The 18,739-nt window shown below is 41.0% G+C and overlaps 1 protein-coding gene across 3 annotated transcripts in view; it reads right to left on the reverse strand.

Moving 5' to 3' along the window:
* Nucleotides 1-18,739, reverse strand: part of ROR1 (receptor tyrosine kinase like orphan receptor 1) — a 403,988-nt gene that overhangs the window by 5,683 nt on the left and 379,566 nt on the right. The window contains exon 8 of one of the 3 annotated variants that reach the window (XM_082356666.1): nucleotides 12,691-12,902. In XM_082356666.1, the coding sequence (XP_082212792.1) occupies nucleotides 12,691-12,902 (212 nt within the window). The other 2 variants (XM_082356668.1, XM_082356667.1) reach the window with 2 other exon arrangements.

The following is an 18,739-nucleotide window of genomic DNA, read 5'->3' on the forward strand; positions in this document are numbered from 1 at the left end:
AATTACCTCTGCTGAAAGTAATGGCAACTTCTTGCTTTAAACATTTAGGCAATTAAAGCTTATTAATACAGTCCTATTAATTATAGTACTGTTTGTAATAGATTAGAAATAACCTAAATGTCTACTTAGTGGAAACTGATTAAATTAATTGTGGTGGAACTAGTAAAAAGAATATTATACATTTGTCAGAATATTACACAGTTGTAAGAACAAATGAGGACACTTTCTATGTACTGATATCCAAAATCCTACTACTAAGTTAAAAATAAAAAGCAAAAGAACAGTTAATGCTGTATGCTGCTTTTGTGTGAAAGAGGAGGAGAAAAAGAATAAATATATTCATATTTCTTCCCATAGGCATAAAGAAACGCTGAAAGGATACTCAAGAAACAGCAGTGGTTATTGGGAGGATATGGAGGTGGGAACTAGGAGGAGAGGGGCAGAGGTGGGAGATTTTTCACTTTATGCTTTTTTATACTTTTGAACTTATGAACCAGGTGAATATATTATCAATTCAAAAAAGTGAATAATTTAAAAACATATGACCCATCTTTCTATCTGCTTGAATCCAGGAAATGTATTCTGCAATCACAATTCCTTCACTATTTTTCCTTTTGCTTCTAGGGTCAGGATTCTGTAGTTGCTGTGGAGTTCCTTTGGGAGAACAGAAGGTAGGTGATGGGAAGAGTAACCAAGCCTACTTTTTAACTCTTGCAGCCCTCAGATTGATTGTGCTTTCGTGGCCAGAGTAATCCAAAGTGAATTTTTCCCACATGACGTTAAGACAGGGATTTCCATCAGAACTTTACCTAATGATGTAAACGAATCCAATTTATGTGAAAGTCCCTTGAATGGCACGATAGGTATTACTTACTTTTTGACCTAAACAGGATCCCCCATGCTTTTGGTGATAGAGAAGGGTAAGGGACTGAGGAATAAACTACTTTTGAGGGAAAGTGGGAATGAGGAACTAAACCCAAGGAATATTAGACTGATCTAAGGAGGCGTTAGGACTCTTCCCCCTTCCCCTGCTGAAGCTAACCCATAGGCAGTGTGGGGTAATTCAAACCATGTAACCTTTGGGCTCATACAAATCTGAATTTGCATCTTGGACCTGCCGCTTTCTATTATTAGTAGTTAATATTTATATAGCACTTACTATGCGCCAGACACTGTTCTGAGCACTTGACAAATATTAACTCATTTACTATAACAACCCCGTGGGATAAGTCCTATATATTAGGTGGCTGACCTTGGGTGAGTTTCTTAACTTTTCTGAACCTCTATTTCCATATCTATAAAATAATATAATATCTAGCTTCCATAATTACAGTAGGGATTAAATGCAACAATGTATGAAAGTAATTTCCACCTAATAAGTGCTCTTTAAATCAATTTTATTATCCTTCTTAGGGAAGTAATCCAGAAAGTGGAGTCAATGCAAATGATTTAGATCCATTTACAGCCTTAAATAGCTCTAGATAGTCATCTATAATTCTATGTTTAAAAAACGAATGTTTAAATTTCTTCTTGTTAATCTTTCTCTGTTCTCCTGTAGTTGCTGGTTTTTAAAAAAAATTCTTTAAAAATGACAGAGACTCTGTTTTGGAACCCGAGGGTGGGTAAGAATTTGAGTGGCCTGTGGTCTGCCCCTCTGAGGATTCTGGAAGATGTGGATGGAGGTGGAGGGAGCAAAGACCCACGTGGAAGAGTGGATGGTGGCAGATGGGAAAGGAAGCAAGCAGGCCAAACTGGTGGGGACTGGAAGAGAAGAGGAGGTGGACGGGACCTTGGCGCTGGCCTGACACATGGCCCCTGGGGCTTGTGTCCCAAGCTAAGAAAGCCGGCTGCATTCCCATACACTGAGGTAAGAAAATTAGTTCTCTGGTATTCACCTTTGGAAGAAGAACTCTTACTCTTGCCATTTTACAGATGGAGAAAGAGGCTTAGAAAAGCATCAGAAATTTTTAGGAGAGCCAAAATTGCTGCCCTTGTGTGTACAAGGCCTTCTGTCTGAAACCAGAGAAGCTGGCTGGCTGGCAACGCCAGTTGGACACAGCATGTCTCCGGAGGCTCGGCCTGGGGCCTGACACCTTGCAGGGCTGAGAGGTCAGCCTTCGGTGTGTGGTCACTCTGTGGCATGATAATTGTTCTTCTTTCTCTCTGTTCAGACACATGAAAAAGTATGTTTTGACCCAAAGTGTGTCTTGTCATAGCTCACCAATACCTGGTGGGCCAGATGGCATAGGGTCCCAAATCTTCTCCAGCTGACAGAAGGAAGGAATAGTTCACCAGAGCTAGTCAGAACCAAATTTGGGGATTTGCTTTGGAAAAAAAAGCACGGAAAGTAACCAAAATGACCAATTTCACAAAACCTTTCCTTGGAACACCTGTGCAGCAGCCAGCATAGAAATACCCAGAAAAAAACTGCTCAGAGCTTGGTTTCAGGGGAACAATTTACACAGTGATTTGCATTTTTTAAATGCTCAAGTTATTTGGTACAAATGAGTCTTAACTATAGACTCATTTTCAAATTTTACATAAATCCTGACCTAGTTAAAAAATCATAAAAACCCTTAAAGAAGCAGTCAGTAGACTGTACGGTGACGGCAGGAAATTAGCTGTATTGTTGAGGAACAGATGGTTTACATTATACAGACCCTTTAGGCTAAACTTGTTTAGGTCTGGCATATTGTAAATTATATTTTGGTAATGAAAGTGAAATGACCTCTGCTTGACCTCAAGTGGGGTTTGTCTGCTTGAACCAATGTAGTGGAAAACTATGAAAGAAAATGAAGTCATAAAGTTTTGGCAGTTCAATTTTGGCTCATTTCAAGTTAAGGGGTTATAAATCTGTTTAGTTTTTGTTTGACAAGTATTTGTCATACAGGGATGTACAAAATGTAAAGAAGTGTAAAATACACATGAGGCACGATGCCAAAGTAAACCAAGTACAAAGGAAAACTGGAATGAATAGGGTCCTGGGCTCCTATCTCTTTATCACTCCCTCCATTAGTTGAATGACAAGATGGGCTCCGTTTATTATATGCTGCAAGGCAATTAAGTACCTTAAAACTGAAACAGGCTTTCAGTTTAAATGTTAACATTTTTACTTCTCAAAGTAAACACACATCTGCCTCAGTGCGGTTTAAAAAATTATATAATTTTTTTGGGGGGAGAAAAATCAAAGTTGATGTAGAAGTTGATACATTATTCTAAAATCCAACTGTGCTTCTTCCCCTAGAAATTTTTGAAGAACAACTGTGTTCAGGTTTAAATGAGCTCTTCACGGGAGGAAAATGAAGGGAGAACATTTTAGATGTGAGTCCTTAGATGTGAGTCGATGTGAGTATTGCAGTCCTGTCGAAACAGCTGCTAGAGAGGCCAGGCGGATGTTGCGTGGCTTCTCTCACCTGAGTGATGAATGCTAAGTGGGGACGTGTGCCCCTTTTAGATCCATTAACTTTAGGTATGAAAGCAATGAACCATGGGTAGTTTTTAAAAATCGTAATTATGTAGATGGCAGATGGATAAGGCGGACAGACTCAGTGACTTTATCTCTTTCAACCTTTGGGAAGTTACACCTTAGGTGATAATACACTTGAAATGACTCCTCTGGAGGACACTGCTTGCGACTAAGCTGCCATTTCCTGCTCACTTTTCCTAAGTGATTACCACAGGAAATGAGATGAGTATTCTGCGATGGCCATCAACATTGGCATGCAGCACGGATCCCGCTCTGTGACTTTTCACCTCTAACCTGAACGGGGCATGACTGATGGCTCTACTTTTGAGTCCAATTTGAAGTAGACACACAGATGGAAAGCAGAGCCACATGAGGGTGGAGGGAACCGGAGCTCAGGGCGGTGCTCTGGGACAGGAAGGTGGTTCCGGCAGCAGGTGCTGGAAAAGGACTGACGTTCATGTTCCTACAATGGACCCAAACCTCCTCCTACAGTCCTTGCAGCCCCTATACTTGTTCCTTTCCCATCCCTCACGTCCCAAGACTGCTGCCCTTTTACAAATCTCTTTTGCTCTACACGTTTGCCGATTCTAGCTGGATACAAGTATCTGCAGGAGAAGAGCGGGTCCCACACAGTGACATTTGTCCTCACCCTGTTAGAGGAATAATGAAGCAGATCCTGGCCCTATTGAAGTTAGGGGGTAATTTGGGGTAATAGGAGGACATGACCAGGTCTGTGTCTCTTTGAAAGCATAGTTTTCTCTGAGAACTGTATTGCTTGTGGACTTACTCTCTGAATCTCAAGTTGATCAGCAGAGTCTACACCAGAGCAGGCACTGGAATGCCCCAGAGGGCCTGTTAAAACACAGATTGCTAGGCCTCACTCCTAGAGTTTCTAATTCTGTAAGTCAGATTCTGCAGTCCTGACAAGTTGCCAGGTGATGAGAATGCTCTGGGACTGGAATAAATGAATATGACTTTCAAAAAAAAAGAGAAAAGAATACAACTTTCTGGATCAGACAGTTACTGAGTGTCTGGTCCCTGCTCCCGGCATGATGAATGACCACAGTGTGCCTGTAGATCCTGACTGAATGATTCTGACTTACACGAGACAGAGACTATAACACTCTGCTTCGGAAGATGCTTTGGAAATGCCAGCTAGAGAAAAATGTAAGAGCCATCGACTGGTATTTCACTGGGTTATATTCTGCATGGCTGCTTTCAGAGAGATTCAAGGTTTTCAAATAGAAATCACGCTACAGCTTGGGCCATGTCATCGGTTTATTATATTTTCATGTGCAGCCAATTGTGTGGGATATATTTTCATAGCTGGTTACCTCAGTCAGTCAACTGATACTATATATACTATGTACCAAAGAGTATACACACAGAATAGTATATGAGAAACCATTTAAGAACCATGAGGAGAGAGGACACAACTCCTATCCTAGATGTTTGTAATCCGAGCTTAGTAATAACTACCATGTACTGAATACTTGCCATGTACCAGACAATGAGATCATAATAATGGCTATGATTTGGGGATGGGGGGCTGTTTATGTGTTAGGCTATAAGTGCTTTATACGTATTAATTCTTTTCATCCTCACAATAACGCTATGACATTGGTCACTATGACTATTATCCCCATTTTACAGATGGAGAACCTGAGGAACAGCGGTTAAGTGATCCCACAACTATTAGGTTGTAAATTCAGACTCCAGGGTCTGTCTTCCTCATGACTACGCTACACTCCCTTGTGGGGTCATTCCGTGTTCAATGCATCAACTCATTTAACCCTCATCACAAATCCGTGAGATTCATACTATGATTTCCCCACTTTATGGATCAAGAAATTAAGGCCTTCGATGGTTAAGTAGCTTGCCTATGGAAGCACAACTATTAGGTAGTGATGTCAAGATTCAGCTCCAGCTGTGTCTGGCTCTAAAGATGAAGCACTTTTCTGGGAAGAAGAGGTAGTTTTCATTTGATCCTCAGAGGGCGCCACAATTTTAAAAGCATGAGGCCCACTGGTGTAAAAGTGGAATGTCAAGGTGTAATTACTCTCCGGTCTCTGATGACCTAGACCTTACTCTGGTTGATCCTTTGTTGCTCCCATTAGTTGACAGGGATAAGTGAACAAAACCATTCAACAGCAGGCTTTACCTGAGTTGGGCACAAGAGCCCTGGAGAGTATGTGAAACTGAGATTTTTTTTTAGTATCTGGCCTTGTCTGTTGACAGGAATCTGCTTGACTCTAAAGCCTATTTTCCTTTCCTGTGCATTTTACTGGTTCTTAGGTAAACAGTGTTAGAATTGTGAAACAACTGACTCCACTCATAAATGGAAATGATTACATTCTAAAAGCTTAAAGGCCACAGCCATTTGATTTTCAGAGATTATGGACATTTTCAAAGACTACAGCTGAACTAAGTGCCTTCTGGTTTATGCAATCAAATTCTAGAGGGAGTTCCAACCAATAGTTTGCCACATTTGTTCAGAGTTCAGCTGCACTTCTCTGGAAGTGATTTAACTTCAGAAACGGTTCTTTTCTCTATAATGTTAACTTTCTGATAGTTAGTTTGGATGTTTGGTGGTGACCAGGATTGATTCTGTGGTGGAGTTGCTTTATAATGTCAACAGGAGATGTTCTATTCTGCCTGGAAACAGGCAGAACAGATGCCAGTAATTTTAATGTCAGCGTGAGCTACCATGTGCTCATAACTTGGGCTTGTGTGTTTCAGTCAGCCTGAAAATTAAGGCAGTAGAGTGAAATAGGGCAGGGGTCCCCAACCACCGGGCTGCGGACGGGTACTGGTCCGTGGCCTGTTAGGAATGGGGCCGCACAGCAGGAGGTGAGCAGCGAGCAAGTGAGTGAAGCTTCATCTGCCGCTTCCCATCGCTCACATTAACGTCTGAACCATCCCCCGCTCCCCGTTCGTGGAAAAATTGTCTTCCACGAAACCGGTCCCTGGCGCCAAGAAGGTTGGGGACCGCTGAAATAGGGAACACTTGGGCTCTGGACCTGGACAGACCTGGGTTTGAGTTTGGGCTCTGCCACTCACTAACTGTGTGACTTTGGGCAGACTCTGAATCTCAAGCTTCAGTTTTCTCACTGCCCAAAATCAGGCTCAAATTAGTACCAACTTCAGAGGGTTACTGTAAAGACTGTATTGAGATAATGCATGTGAAGTACTTCAGCTTATTCATAATATCCATTCATAATACTTATTCTCCCTAGAAGTAAAACTTCTAAAGGCATAGTTTTAAGCTGATCTCTGTACTGGACAGTCCCCCAGTCCTCACTATCAGACCCTCTCTGCCCTGAGGGATTTTATCCAGGGTGTGAACAGGGTGTGGGGCAGAGGATTTATGCTCACTGGATGGGCACAGGAATACCAGAGCTATCTAAAGAGCTACCTCTATAATCTTTGCTCTAATTGCCTTGTCCTCACCCCAGTTAATGCTGTGGGTTGCCAAATCCTATAGCTTCCTCCCCAGCCCACAGTATCCTGTACACAGCATTTGGTGGTTGATTTAAAAGGTTTGTGATTGTTCATATCATCACTGTAACAAAAAAATAATAGTAACTTCTAGCTGTTGAGGACCTGTGACGTGCCAGACACGTTATCTTGAAGTGTCAGAAACAGCTCGTTTAGAATAGATTGGTGGCTGCTAGTGGTGGAGAGTGGGGAGGGAAGGGGTGGGCAAAACAGGTAAAGGAGTCAAAAGGTACAAACTTCCAGTTATAAAATAAGTAAGTTATGGGGATGTGCAGCATGGCCAATATAGTTCGTAATACTGATTGTATATTTGAAAGTTGTTAAGAGAATAAATCTTAAAACTTCCATCACAAGAAAAAAAATTTTGTAACGATGTATGATGGCAGATGTTAGCTAGGCTTAGTGTGGTGATCATTTTGCACTATATCAAAATATTGAATCATTATGTTAGACACCTGAAACTAATATAATGTGTGTGAATTATACTGCAATAAAAATACATTTAAACATCTCTTTTAAGTACTATTTGTATCCTTGTTTCATAAATGAGAAAACAAAGATCTCATGGCCAGTAAACAATGGAGGCGAGATTTGTAATCATATCTCTCTGCCTCTAATCCTTGATCGTTGAAGTATATTATACTACCTCTAAGAAATAAACTAAGAACAAATATGGCTGGAAAGGTAACTTAGGCCCAGAGACTGTGGACTCCTATGTACTGGGAGGAAGAATTTTATAACTTGAGATTTGGTCCTTCCAGATTGGGGAATCATTATGTCAAGTGGGAGCTAGAGCAATGCCAGAGGATGAAATCAGCATGAGAGAGAGAAAGAGGAAAGACAACTGACAGGCATCAGAGGAGGCTCCCATTTGGGGAGTTAAAAAGAAGAAGAACTAGTGAAGAAAAGACGAGGAGATAGTAGGAGAGCCAAGAGAAGAAGTGTTTCAAGATGGTGGTTAAGAATATCGAATGCTCCAGAGAAATTAAAGAGGATGAAGGCTTGGGAAAGGCCATCGGATTAAATTACATCACTGGTGATTCCCCAGAGGCCATGTGAATAGAATGATGAGCTCAGAAGCCTTGGAGACAATGGCTTTAAGGAGTGAGTGGAAAAGTTATTGAGGACCTTTTAGCACTAAGTATAGGGACCGTGGATAAGAACAGGGATTTCAAAGGGCTGGCTCAACCACAGCAGGGATTTTTAGATGGAAGCATGTTGCTAGCAAAAGGGACAGGCTCAGGGAACATAATTAAGTGTCAGTACATTCAGCAACGGCTGAATACCTTGGCTGGAAAGGAAAAGGAGAGAGGAATAGCCTGGAAGTGGAGAAACAGAGAAGCGGGCAAGAGATGAGGGTTAGTTGAGAAATAAAATACAGCCACCAGTTTCAGAAAGCTACAGGCCAATTTTGCTTTCCCCCCAATCTTCCTTCCATCAGCCAGGAGCTGCAGGAGTTTGACCCGAAGGTTTAGTTAGGCTTCCTGCCCCTCATTCTCAAATTCTTCCACCCTTAACCTCTTTGAGGGTCTAAATCCCACATAGGTGGGTCACATAGGGAAGGACAGAACTGGCTCACCCTGTGCTTGAGGGAGAGGCTCTGCTCCCGTTCTAAGTCCCCAGGAGGCAAACTCGACAGCTTACCTCCCTCAGCGAGACTGCTCAGTGTTTCCGATGTGACAGCTTGGGGGTGGGGAGAGGAGGGGGGAGGCAGAGGGAAAGAATCGGAGAGATGGCAAGTTAGAGTTCCCAGGCTTCTTGGAGAAGGTTCATTTTCCACAGTACTTTAAAAAAAAAAAACCCTACTCAGATTGTAAAATTTGTAATGCAAGATAGGAAAACCCTACTTAGTTCCTGCATCACCAGAGTACTGTCAGAAGATTTTAAAGATGGAAAAGATAGGAGATTAACTAATCCAACTGAATGGCTTGAAATCTTTTGCTGAGCAAAATAAAAGAAAAATAAACAAACCGTCCTTTGCATGAACACAGTCGACCTCTGTGTCTGAACAGCCGAGAAAACTGAGACACAGAGAGGCTAAGTGGCTACTCAGGGTCACAGGGCAGTTAGAGGTGGAGCCAGGGGGCCATCTCCATTTCCTGACTGTTCAAGGCTCAGACGTAAGATGCCTGTCTGGTCCACGGGCTTCCTTTCCCCACAGATCAGAAGGAGACTCATGCCTCCTCAGAAGTTTTAACTTCCAACTGTACCGTTCACCTCTCTGGGGACTCAAGCCAGATCCCGTCAGCCAGTCTGTCTGCGGCTGCCTATTGTCACCTCTGAAGGGTATGGATTTCTAATCTCCCAGAGGAGCCTCTTCTTAATACAAACACTTGGGGTTGGTGGGGCAGCGGGGGGCGGGGACGGTGGGTAAAATCAGCTCAGCAAGTGGAAAGAGATGGACAGAGATAGTTTAAACCCTGAAGGGCACATTCATTTGGATAAATAAGAATGAGGCCAGGGAAGACCAGCTTCTACCCTTCATTCCTTTTTCATCCCAACCTCCAAATATCCTTTTGATTTTACTCTGGTAGGGTGTTTTTTTTCCAAGAATTTTTTTGTTTTGTTTTTTTTCCAAGACTTTTTTTGTTTTGTTTTTTTTCCTCTTTCTTATGTGTGTCCCTTCCTTTTAGATTTTATAGGTACGTGTAATATTTATGTGTCAGTGACCTCTCAAAGCAGTTTTAGAGATTGACTGTTTACATTTGGGAATTTTCTTTAAGGTCTACAAAGTTCTTTGTGCTTTTTCCAGGAAAGGCACTCAGTAAGAACCAAAACAAACAGCTGAATAAGTCAAATTTGATTGGAGCCAAATTTCTTAGGAGAGTAAGAAAAAAAATTAGCATTTGTTTCTGTTGTTTCCTTTCCCCTCCTCAACCCAGTCACATATTCTTGAGCCATTCCTACTTCGAGTCTGATTCAGAATTGCTTGTGAGCTGTTTAAGGCTAAACTCTAAGCTTTGTGTTGGAGAAGTCTTGAAACTGGGAGATTTGGCAAGGCACATTTCGGAAACGGTCCAGAAATGATGAAAACAATGTTTTGCTTCACCAAGTCTTAGGAAAAATTTATCCCCGTATATTTTACATTTGTCTCCATGACCATGGAGGATGGAGGACTATTGCTGCTCTGGCCAAATTTCACATGTCCCTGGCAGGACTGGGGCTATGTAACTCAAGCTTACAACTGTTATCCAGACCTCTTCAGGAGGTCTGTCAGAGCCAGGTGAATCCTGTGGTTAGTGTTCAGGCCAGACTGACAAATGGAGTGTCATATTTAATTATTTGCCTGCCCCCATACCCCCTTCCCAGCATGATTTGTCCTGTGAAAAAGTTATCATGGCATGGGCAAGTTCAGGGGCTTTCCCTAGAGCTGAAAAATCTCTATTCACATTTTATCTCTTCCAGTTACTAGCTCTGTGACCTTAGGCAAGTTACTTAACTGGTTTGGAGTCTCAGTTACCCTGGTTGTATGAGAGTGATAATAATACCTACCTTATATAATAGGTGCGAGGATTAAATGAGACAATGAATGTAAAAGCTCCTGGAATAGTTCCTGATAATGTGTATCATTCAGTATGTATTAGTTTTCTCTAGTTGTGCCACAGAGCCCTCTGAGATCTTTATTTGAAAGACAACGTAAATCCAAAACACTGTGCCTGTTGGACATCACGTGTTGCAAAATAAACCTCCACTTAGAATGGAATTGAATTGCAGATTGAGGCTGACCTACAACACAGGTAATTCTTCCGAATGGAAGTGATTCTTCCTATAATTCCTGCCACAGCAACGAGGAGCCCACCTCCCCAGGATGGTGGTTGCTGCATAGTGACTACTAGAAACAAACTGATCTGGCCCTCTCTCCCGCCCAGAGCTCTAGCATTTGTAAGGCTTCTCAGAATTTAGTAACAGAAATGACAGGGAAAGAGTCTCACAGAACAAAGACTATTGCACTAGAAGTTTGAAGTCATGGGATATGTAAACGGTTAACTAGGTGTGACTACATGAATGTGCAATAATGTTAACCCTTCTATTTTCTCCTATTACATTTGTAAGGATTAACCGTGCTGTAATGTACGTAAGTAGGCTAGCTAGCAGCGAGGATATCACGAGTTAAACCTCCACCGCCGCCCATTCCCCAAGCCACCGAGTGAACTCAGTGGTTAAGAATCCTCCTGCCAATGCAGGGGACACGGGTTCGAGCCCTGGTCCGGGAAGATCCCACATGCCGCGGAGCAACGAAGCCCATGCATCACAACTACTGAGCCTGCGCTCTAGAGCCCGCGAGCCACAACTACTGAAGCCCGTGTGCCTAGAGCCCATGCTCCGCAACAAGAAAAGCCACCGCAATGAGAAGCCCGCGCACCGCAATGAAGAGTAGCCCCTGCTCGCCACAATTAGAGAAAGCCCGCGCCCAGCAACGAAGACCCAACACAGCCAAAAATAAATAAATAAAATAAATAAATTAAAAAAAAAAAAGAGAGAACAGTGGTTTTGCTTGGAACAGAATACTTAAAAAAATGATTTCTTTTAGCATTTAAGAAACCCCAAAACCTTACCAACAAGTATGACTTTGCAATAGAAAAATATTTTAAGACTTTTTAAATTAAAAAAAAATTCAACAGCAAAGCAAAATAAAATCAAATGAGGACTATGTGTCAGGCCCAATTATGCTACTTTACTTATTGGGTAAAAGGATTGATTTGAGTGTGCAGGCAATTTTTTTCCTAAAATTGTATAAAAAGGGATGCATCTCCTCTTTATGAGGGTCAAAAGAATAATATGGTCACTAAGCCACAGAGAAGATAAATATTTGTTGAATGAATGTTCCTGTGGAGTTGGAACACAAAGAAAAGGCAGGCTTCTGTGGATGCAAGAATCCTAAATTATTTAAATGAAATCTCTTTCCCGAGAGGCCTGGGATTGGGGTGCTGGCTTTCCGGAGAGAAAGCCTCTGTTGTATTTCAGCCTCAAGATGTGGTGTGTGCTCCATTTAAGGAAAGGGCCAGTGACCCTGGGTTCCTTGCCAGGACCCTGAGCAACCCAAATGTTGAAAGATGTTGAGGAAAAACTAAAAGGAAGTGGATTGATTTAGCAAAGAGAGGAGAAGGCTAAGGTGGGCTATTATAAAACAGCATTCAAAGACTGTGGGAAGGACAACACTTCTCTTAAAATATGTTTAAACCAAAGAGAAAGGGATTTAGGTTAGACATGAAAAGGATTTTTTAAATTGTGGTAAAAAACACATAACATAAAATCGACCATTTTAAGTGTACAGTACAGTAGTATTAATACCTGCACATTGTTGTACAAGCAAAAGAATTTTTTGAAAGTGAAGTTAGTAAACAATGTCTGATTTCTCTCTCTCTGTTCATCTCTTTCAGTTTGATTGGAAGAGTATGGAATTTCCTTCTTTAAAATGTGGAAAAATAGTCCACATTCTGAGTCCCCAGGGGCTGGAAGAGATGATCTCATAAGAATTCCTTCCAGCCCAAACTCTACGTAAGGTAGTGCTAGGACGGGCCCAGCACCGAATTGGTCACACTGATGAAAGTATACTCAAACTGCCTTGGACAAAGTTAGAAATGCATGGCTATGCTGAAAATGAACTCTAGCACTGATGAAATTTCTGATTCTATATCATTTGATTTCTAAGCTTGGGTGGGTTATAAGTGTTGCTTTAACTTGAAGTCTATAGAATAAGCGCAGCTCAGGACTGCTAGTTTTACCTTGGGTTTATATGCATTCAACATTGACATCTCCACATTTTGACCTCTGACGTGTTTTGGCTGCCTCTGGACAGGCGGTGACGATGACTTCTGGTTATTGCGACAGACACAAATGAAGAAGAAGAGCAAAGCAATGGCCAGGGGGATGGCAACACTAGGCACCAGTATGTACAGGATTTCCATTTTGTTCTTCTCCTTGGAATCCTTTGAATCTGGGTGTAGAAAATGGAAAAGAGCAAAAGTTATACTAGTTCGAATAACATGGAATAATATTACATGGCAGAGCTTAAAATGTCCTCCTATTCTTCTATACACACAAATCTACTGTGAGAAAAAAGAACCCTTGCTTATTACAATTTGTTTCCATCAGACCTTCAGGGTAGTTTATCAAAGTTGAAAAGTTTAAAGTTCAAACGTTTAAAAATTGCAGAGGGACACTGCGAAGACTTCGCGTGTGTGTGGGTCCCCCCTCTGATGTTGCCTCTCTTCAGCAGCAGACCTGCATTTCTCCAACACCTTAAAAGTTAAACGCCACATGGATGGACTGTGTACATCTAAGAGCATTGATGTGGACCCCAGGGGTCTTCTTCCACTGGCTGCCAGCCCAAATCAACCACCGCAACACGGTGTTCCAGAAATCATGCCCTTGTCTTGGCTGGCTTGGACATATAGGGCCAGTCCTGCATCTTCCAGAAGCAATATCACCAAAGGATCCTGGCCCCAGGGTCCACAAAGCCACTGGCCTGAGAATATGGGGACCTGAAGTCAGGGCCAGCTCAGTCTCTGATGAGCTGTGTGACTTTGAACAAATCATTCACCTCTTTGGGTCTCACTTTTTCTCATCCACAAAAGTGAAGTATCTGTTTTGGACGGTGTCTACAATTCCCTCTTGCACAGCATCACTCTATAACTTGACACTTTTTTGAAACCCAAGAATTCTTCTAAATGGTTTCATATGAACTCAATAATTATGAGTGCTAACCCTTTGAAGTATATTTTTGAAATCTTATACATCCACTGTTACCACTGCTTGGAAAAGAATATAACATGTATAGAAGGACACAAGGACACATACTTTTCTTTTTTTGGTTTGAGTCTGACCATTAAACTAAATACCCTGGGCATATACTAAAATTAATGAATTATTTGACTGGTAAAACAATGTAAGCATTATGGGACAGTAATTAGAAGGGTTGCATAATGACATGTCCTGATCACCAGTACCCTCATCGGCTATCTAGCTTTAAGAAAATCCAAAGTGTGAAAATTCAGATTGACACAAAATTCAGATTGACACAAAATTCAGAGCTGATTATTTACTTAAAAGAATTAACCATGCATCCACTCCCTCATCCCCCCATTTGTTTCAGTCAGTCAATAAACAAAAAGCTACTACTGCCAAGCACTCCACTAGGTACTGGGAATATAAAATGAAATAAGACATGTCCTTTGCCCTTAAGGACCTCGTGATCTGCTAAGGAAAACAGAGAAAAGATAATTACAATATGCTATTGGAAATACTACAAGGGAAGTATGGATAGAGTGGTGAAGAGAGCCCAGAAGTCCCTCTAAACAGTGAGCTTCCCTGACACAGCATACAAAGTGGGGAGTTCAAAAGCTGCGTACCCGGCAAAGCTTGGTAAGTGAGAATATACTTGTACATAGTCTTTACTTGCACACACCTTCTTTGGGAACCTGTTCAGTGAGATACGGCAGTAATTAATCACACTCCCCACAGAAACAGACTCAACCCGAGAAATTAGGAAGGGGCACCAAAACCTGGGTGTTGGGATTGTGATCTCTGGGTTAACCCTCAGAGGGGCTGGGGAAGGGTAAAATCTGCTTACTGAGTATAATAAAAATGATAGTTTTAATATTTCTTGAGTGTTTTCTACCAGCAGAAAATCATGTTAGCTATTATTATTAATATGGGCTAAGTATTATTCTAAGCACTTTTGAAAACTCATTCATTTTATCCTCACAAGCAACCCCATGAGGTAGGCGCCATCCTCATCCCCATTTTTACAGGTGAGGAAGCTGAGGGGCAGAGTGGTTAATTTACTTGCCCAAGGACCTGCAGCTAGTAATTCAACAGCTTGGATTCCTCTCCTGTGGGTCTTGCTTCACACCTACTGTTCCAGCTACTACACTAGACCGCCAGTACTTTGATAGCGGCTGTTGTTTTGCACCTATTTTCTCATGGTAGGATTTTTCTTGTTTCACACAGGTAGGAAGAATGAAGGAGGTCTGAAAGGTGGGGAATAACACAAAAGCTTTGCCAGGTGCACTGCTTTTGAACTCCCCGCTGTGGCAGGTAGACATATAACCCAGGCATCTCTGGAGGCTATTCTAATCATTCTAGTCATTAGGAACTGGGTCTCGGGTGTTTTAGTAACAACTGTGTCTGCATGTCTGTGGGTGGGTGGACAGATAGAGAGAGAGAGATTGCTATATCTCTATATAGACAATGTAGCAGAATAAAGGAAGATTATGTTTTAGAGGGAGAAACCTCTGAAGACTGCCTTTGTCATTATCTATGTAACCTTGAGTACGCACTTGGCCACTCTGAGCAAACTCATCTGTAAAATGGGATTATTTCATAGAACTGTTGTAAACCATAAGTGAAGTAACATAGAAACTATCTATTCTAGTACCTGTTACAACTCAATCACCCAATGTTTACCCCCCACCCTTAGAGTAGGAAAAGATTCAGGAAATAAAAGTTTGGGGCAGGAAATTCTAAATAACCTTAAGCAAGAACGACCTCACTGACCTCCATCTCCTCAGTTATTCAAGGAGGATAATGGTACCTGCTCTGCCAATCTTGTTTAGTTCACGTGAGAGAGGATATTCACAAAAGAACCTCGGAAAATCTAAAACTGCTGTATAGTTGTTGGAGGTTATGCTAAGTGTTAACATTATAAAATACTTTCAGATTTCTCAGGACCCTAGGGGGGTAAGTTCTTCTTGTTATTCTTGGATTTTCAGTGAAATCATTATGAGGGTAAGATTACAAAAGGAACGAGGCTAATTTAGTACGAATGTAATGCTAGTCACTTTTCTGGCCGACATTTTTAGCAACAAGAGAAAGTAGGGCTCTCACCTGTCTGGCAAACAAAGGAGTCTATTCTGTACTTAGTCCGTATCAGATTATTCACAGAACGCCTTTGACTGTAAACGGGAGGCCTGGGACAAATCCCCCTGTAGGTCTGCAGGAGAACAAACTTCAAGAAGCTAAATCCTTTAAACATCGTCAACCTTGGCTCCTTCTGATTACAGCGAGGATATGCAAAACTAGCACAATGTCTTCTTGCCAAGTGAAATAATCAAGCAGAACACTATGTGGCCATGTTGGAAGTGACAGAAAACAAATTCAGGCCTATTGTAAGTCTTACTGATGACAGGCTTCCTTTCCCACACAGCTCTCTGCATTTGGCCAGAAGGGGAGTCAGTGTCTGGCTCAAAAAACTTCATATAAAAACATTCCATAGGGGCTTCCCTGGTGGTGCTGTGGTTAAGAATCCACCTGCCAACGCAGGGGACACAGGTTCGAGCCCTGGTCCGGGAAGATCCCACATGCTGCGGAGCAACTAAGCCCGTGTGCCACAACTACTGAGCCTGAGCTCTAGAGCCCGTGAGCCACAACTACTGAGCCCACGTGCCACAGCTACTGAAGCCCACATGCCTAGAGCCCATGCTCTGCAGCGAGAGGCCACTGCAATGAGCAGCCCGCGCACTGCAATGAAGAGTAGCCCCTGCTCACTGCAACTAAAGAAAGCCTGCGCGCAGCAACAAAGACCCAACGCATCCAAAAATAAATAAATTAATTAATTTAAAAAAATATTAAAAAACCCCAAAAAACAAAACATTCCACAGAACAACTAACCTTACTCATGGAAAATTAGAAAACTAACATTTGACCAACTCCTTTTTAATATCCTAGCATTTTTATTCTTCATTTTAACCTAGCACTTTGGGTTATCTTGATTTCACAAACAGAGAAACTGAGGCTGAGAAAGCATAAATTTGCCAAAGCTAGGAAGCGGTGGAGTCAGGGTTGGAATGCGAGTGTGTCTTCGATGCCTCTGTGCTTTTTAAATTATACGGCTAATAAAAATTAAAATACTATATGGAATTGTTTTTCATCATTCTCCTTAAGATTCCAAGATTCCTTCTCAGTAAGGACTAATATCTAGTGGGATCTATACTATTAAAAAGAATCACATAAGAACAATGGACATTATTCTTACTATTCACTTTAAAGGGTAATGGACACTTCCGAGGCACTGCAAAGAAAATTGGCTGAAAATTAGAATGGGGAAGATTTTTAATACTTTGGAATAACTGCTTAAAAGTTAAATGCACATATTTAGTTACATCAAGTTAAATACTTGGGATTTTTTGAAACCAACAATTTAGTCCAGACCACATGATTAATTTCCTTTTAAAAATCAACAATTTGGTATCACAGTTCACATCTGACATTCCTATTTTATTTTTACAATGATATTCAATACTTTGATTAGTAATTAAATATAATGGAGAAAAAATACTCTTTCTTCTCCTGGGGCTTAAAGCAAGGTAAACACAATTTCTCATTCAAGAGGTACTTTTATGAAGTGAAACATATCTGGGATATTACTTTGAGTTAAAACACGAAAGTGCTCAGATCTTAAATCTGGCAAAGGTGGGAAGGAGTCTTACAAAACCTTAGAATTCAAATGAAATTAAACAAGTTGAATTATGATCTTGTCTGAAAAAAATGTTAAAACCATAGAAAACAAACAGGAATAGCCACCATTTATTATCTGAAAACTACAAAATAAGCAGGTCTGTGGCAGATAGGGGCCTGCATTGGTGATATTTAAGCGTATACCTGGAAGCCGAAGGAGAAAAGGTGGTAATTAGGCCTTCAGCTGGCATGCTGGGCCCAGCCATTCGCTCTCTTGACTTAATGATGGAAATACTAAGTAGATGATCTATTGCCTTATGTATTCTCAAACGAATTCTTTAAAAGACTCTGAATAGCCCATATACAGTGATTAAGATTTTTCTCTTTGGGAAATGTTTTAACCACATTAAGTTAGGGGCAGTAACTCATTTGTGAGCACTTGAGAAAAAACCTTAGCAACTAGAATCCACATGAGTTCACTAAAAGTTTCTTTAAATCTCAGGGCCTCAGTTTTCTCCTCTATAAAAGGAAAGAATTGGGCTAAACTTTTCTTTTTAATCAAAAAAAAAAAATTTAATTATGGTAAAAAACACATAACAAAATTTACCATCCTAATCATTTTTAAGTGTACATTTCAGTAGTGTGAAGTATAGTCACACTGTTGTACAGAAGATCTCCAGAACTTTTTCATTTTGCAAAACTGAAACTCCATACTCATTGAACAACAACTCTCCATTTCCCCCTCCCCCAAGACCCTCGCAACCACCATTCTACTTTTTGTTTCTAGGAATTGGACTACTTTAGATACCTCATATAAGTGGAATCATAGTATTCGTCTTTTTGTTGGCTTGTTTCACTCAGTATAATCTCCTCAAGGTTCATCCATGTTGTTGCATGTGACAAGACTTCCTTCTTTTTTAAGGCTGAATAATGCTCCATTGTATGTGTACACCACATTTTTTTAATCCATTCGTCCACTGGTGGGCATTTGGCTTGCTTCCTACTCTCGGCTATTGTGAATAATGCTGCAATGAACGTGTGTGTGCAAATATCTTTTTGAGATCCTGCTTTCAATTCTTTTAGATGTATACCCAGAAGTGGGATTGCTGGATCATACGGTAATTCTATTTTTTACTTTTTGAGAAATATCCATACTGTTTTCTATAGTAGCTACAACATTTTGCCTTCCTACCTAAAGTGCAAAATGGTTCTAATTTCTCCACATCTTTGCTAACATTTGCTATATTCTATTTTTTGATAGTGGCCATCTTTATGGGTATGAGGTGAGATCTTATTGTAGCTCTGATTTGCATTTCTTTAATTCCTTTAATCTTTATAAGTGATGTTGAGCATATGCTTATATGCTTGTCCATTTGT

Source organism: Balaenoptera borealis, assembly GCF_965194805.1.
Source record: "Balaenoptera borealis genome assembly, chromosome: 1".
NCBI lineage: Eukaryota > Metazoa > Chordata > Mammalia > Artiodactyla > Balaenopteridae > Balaenoptera > Balaenoptera borealis.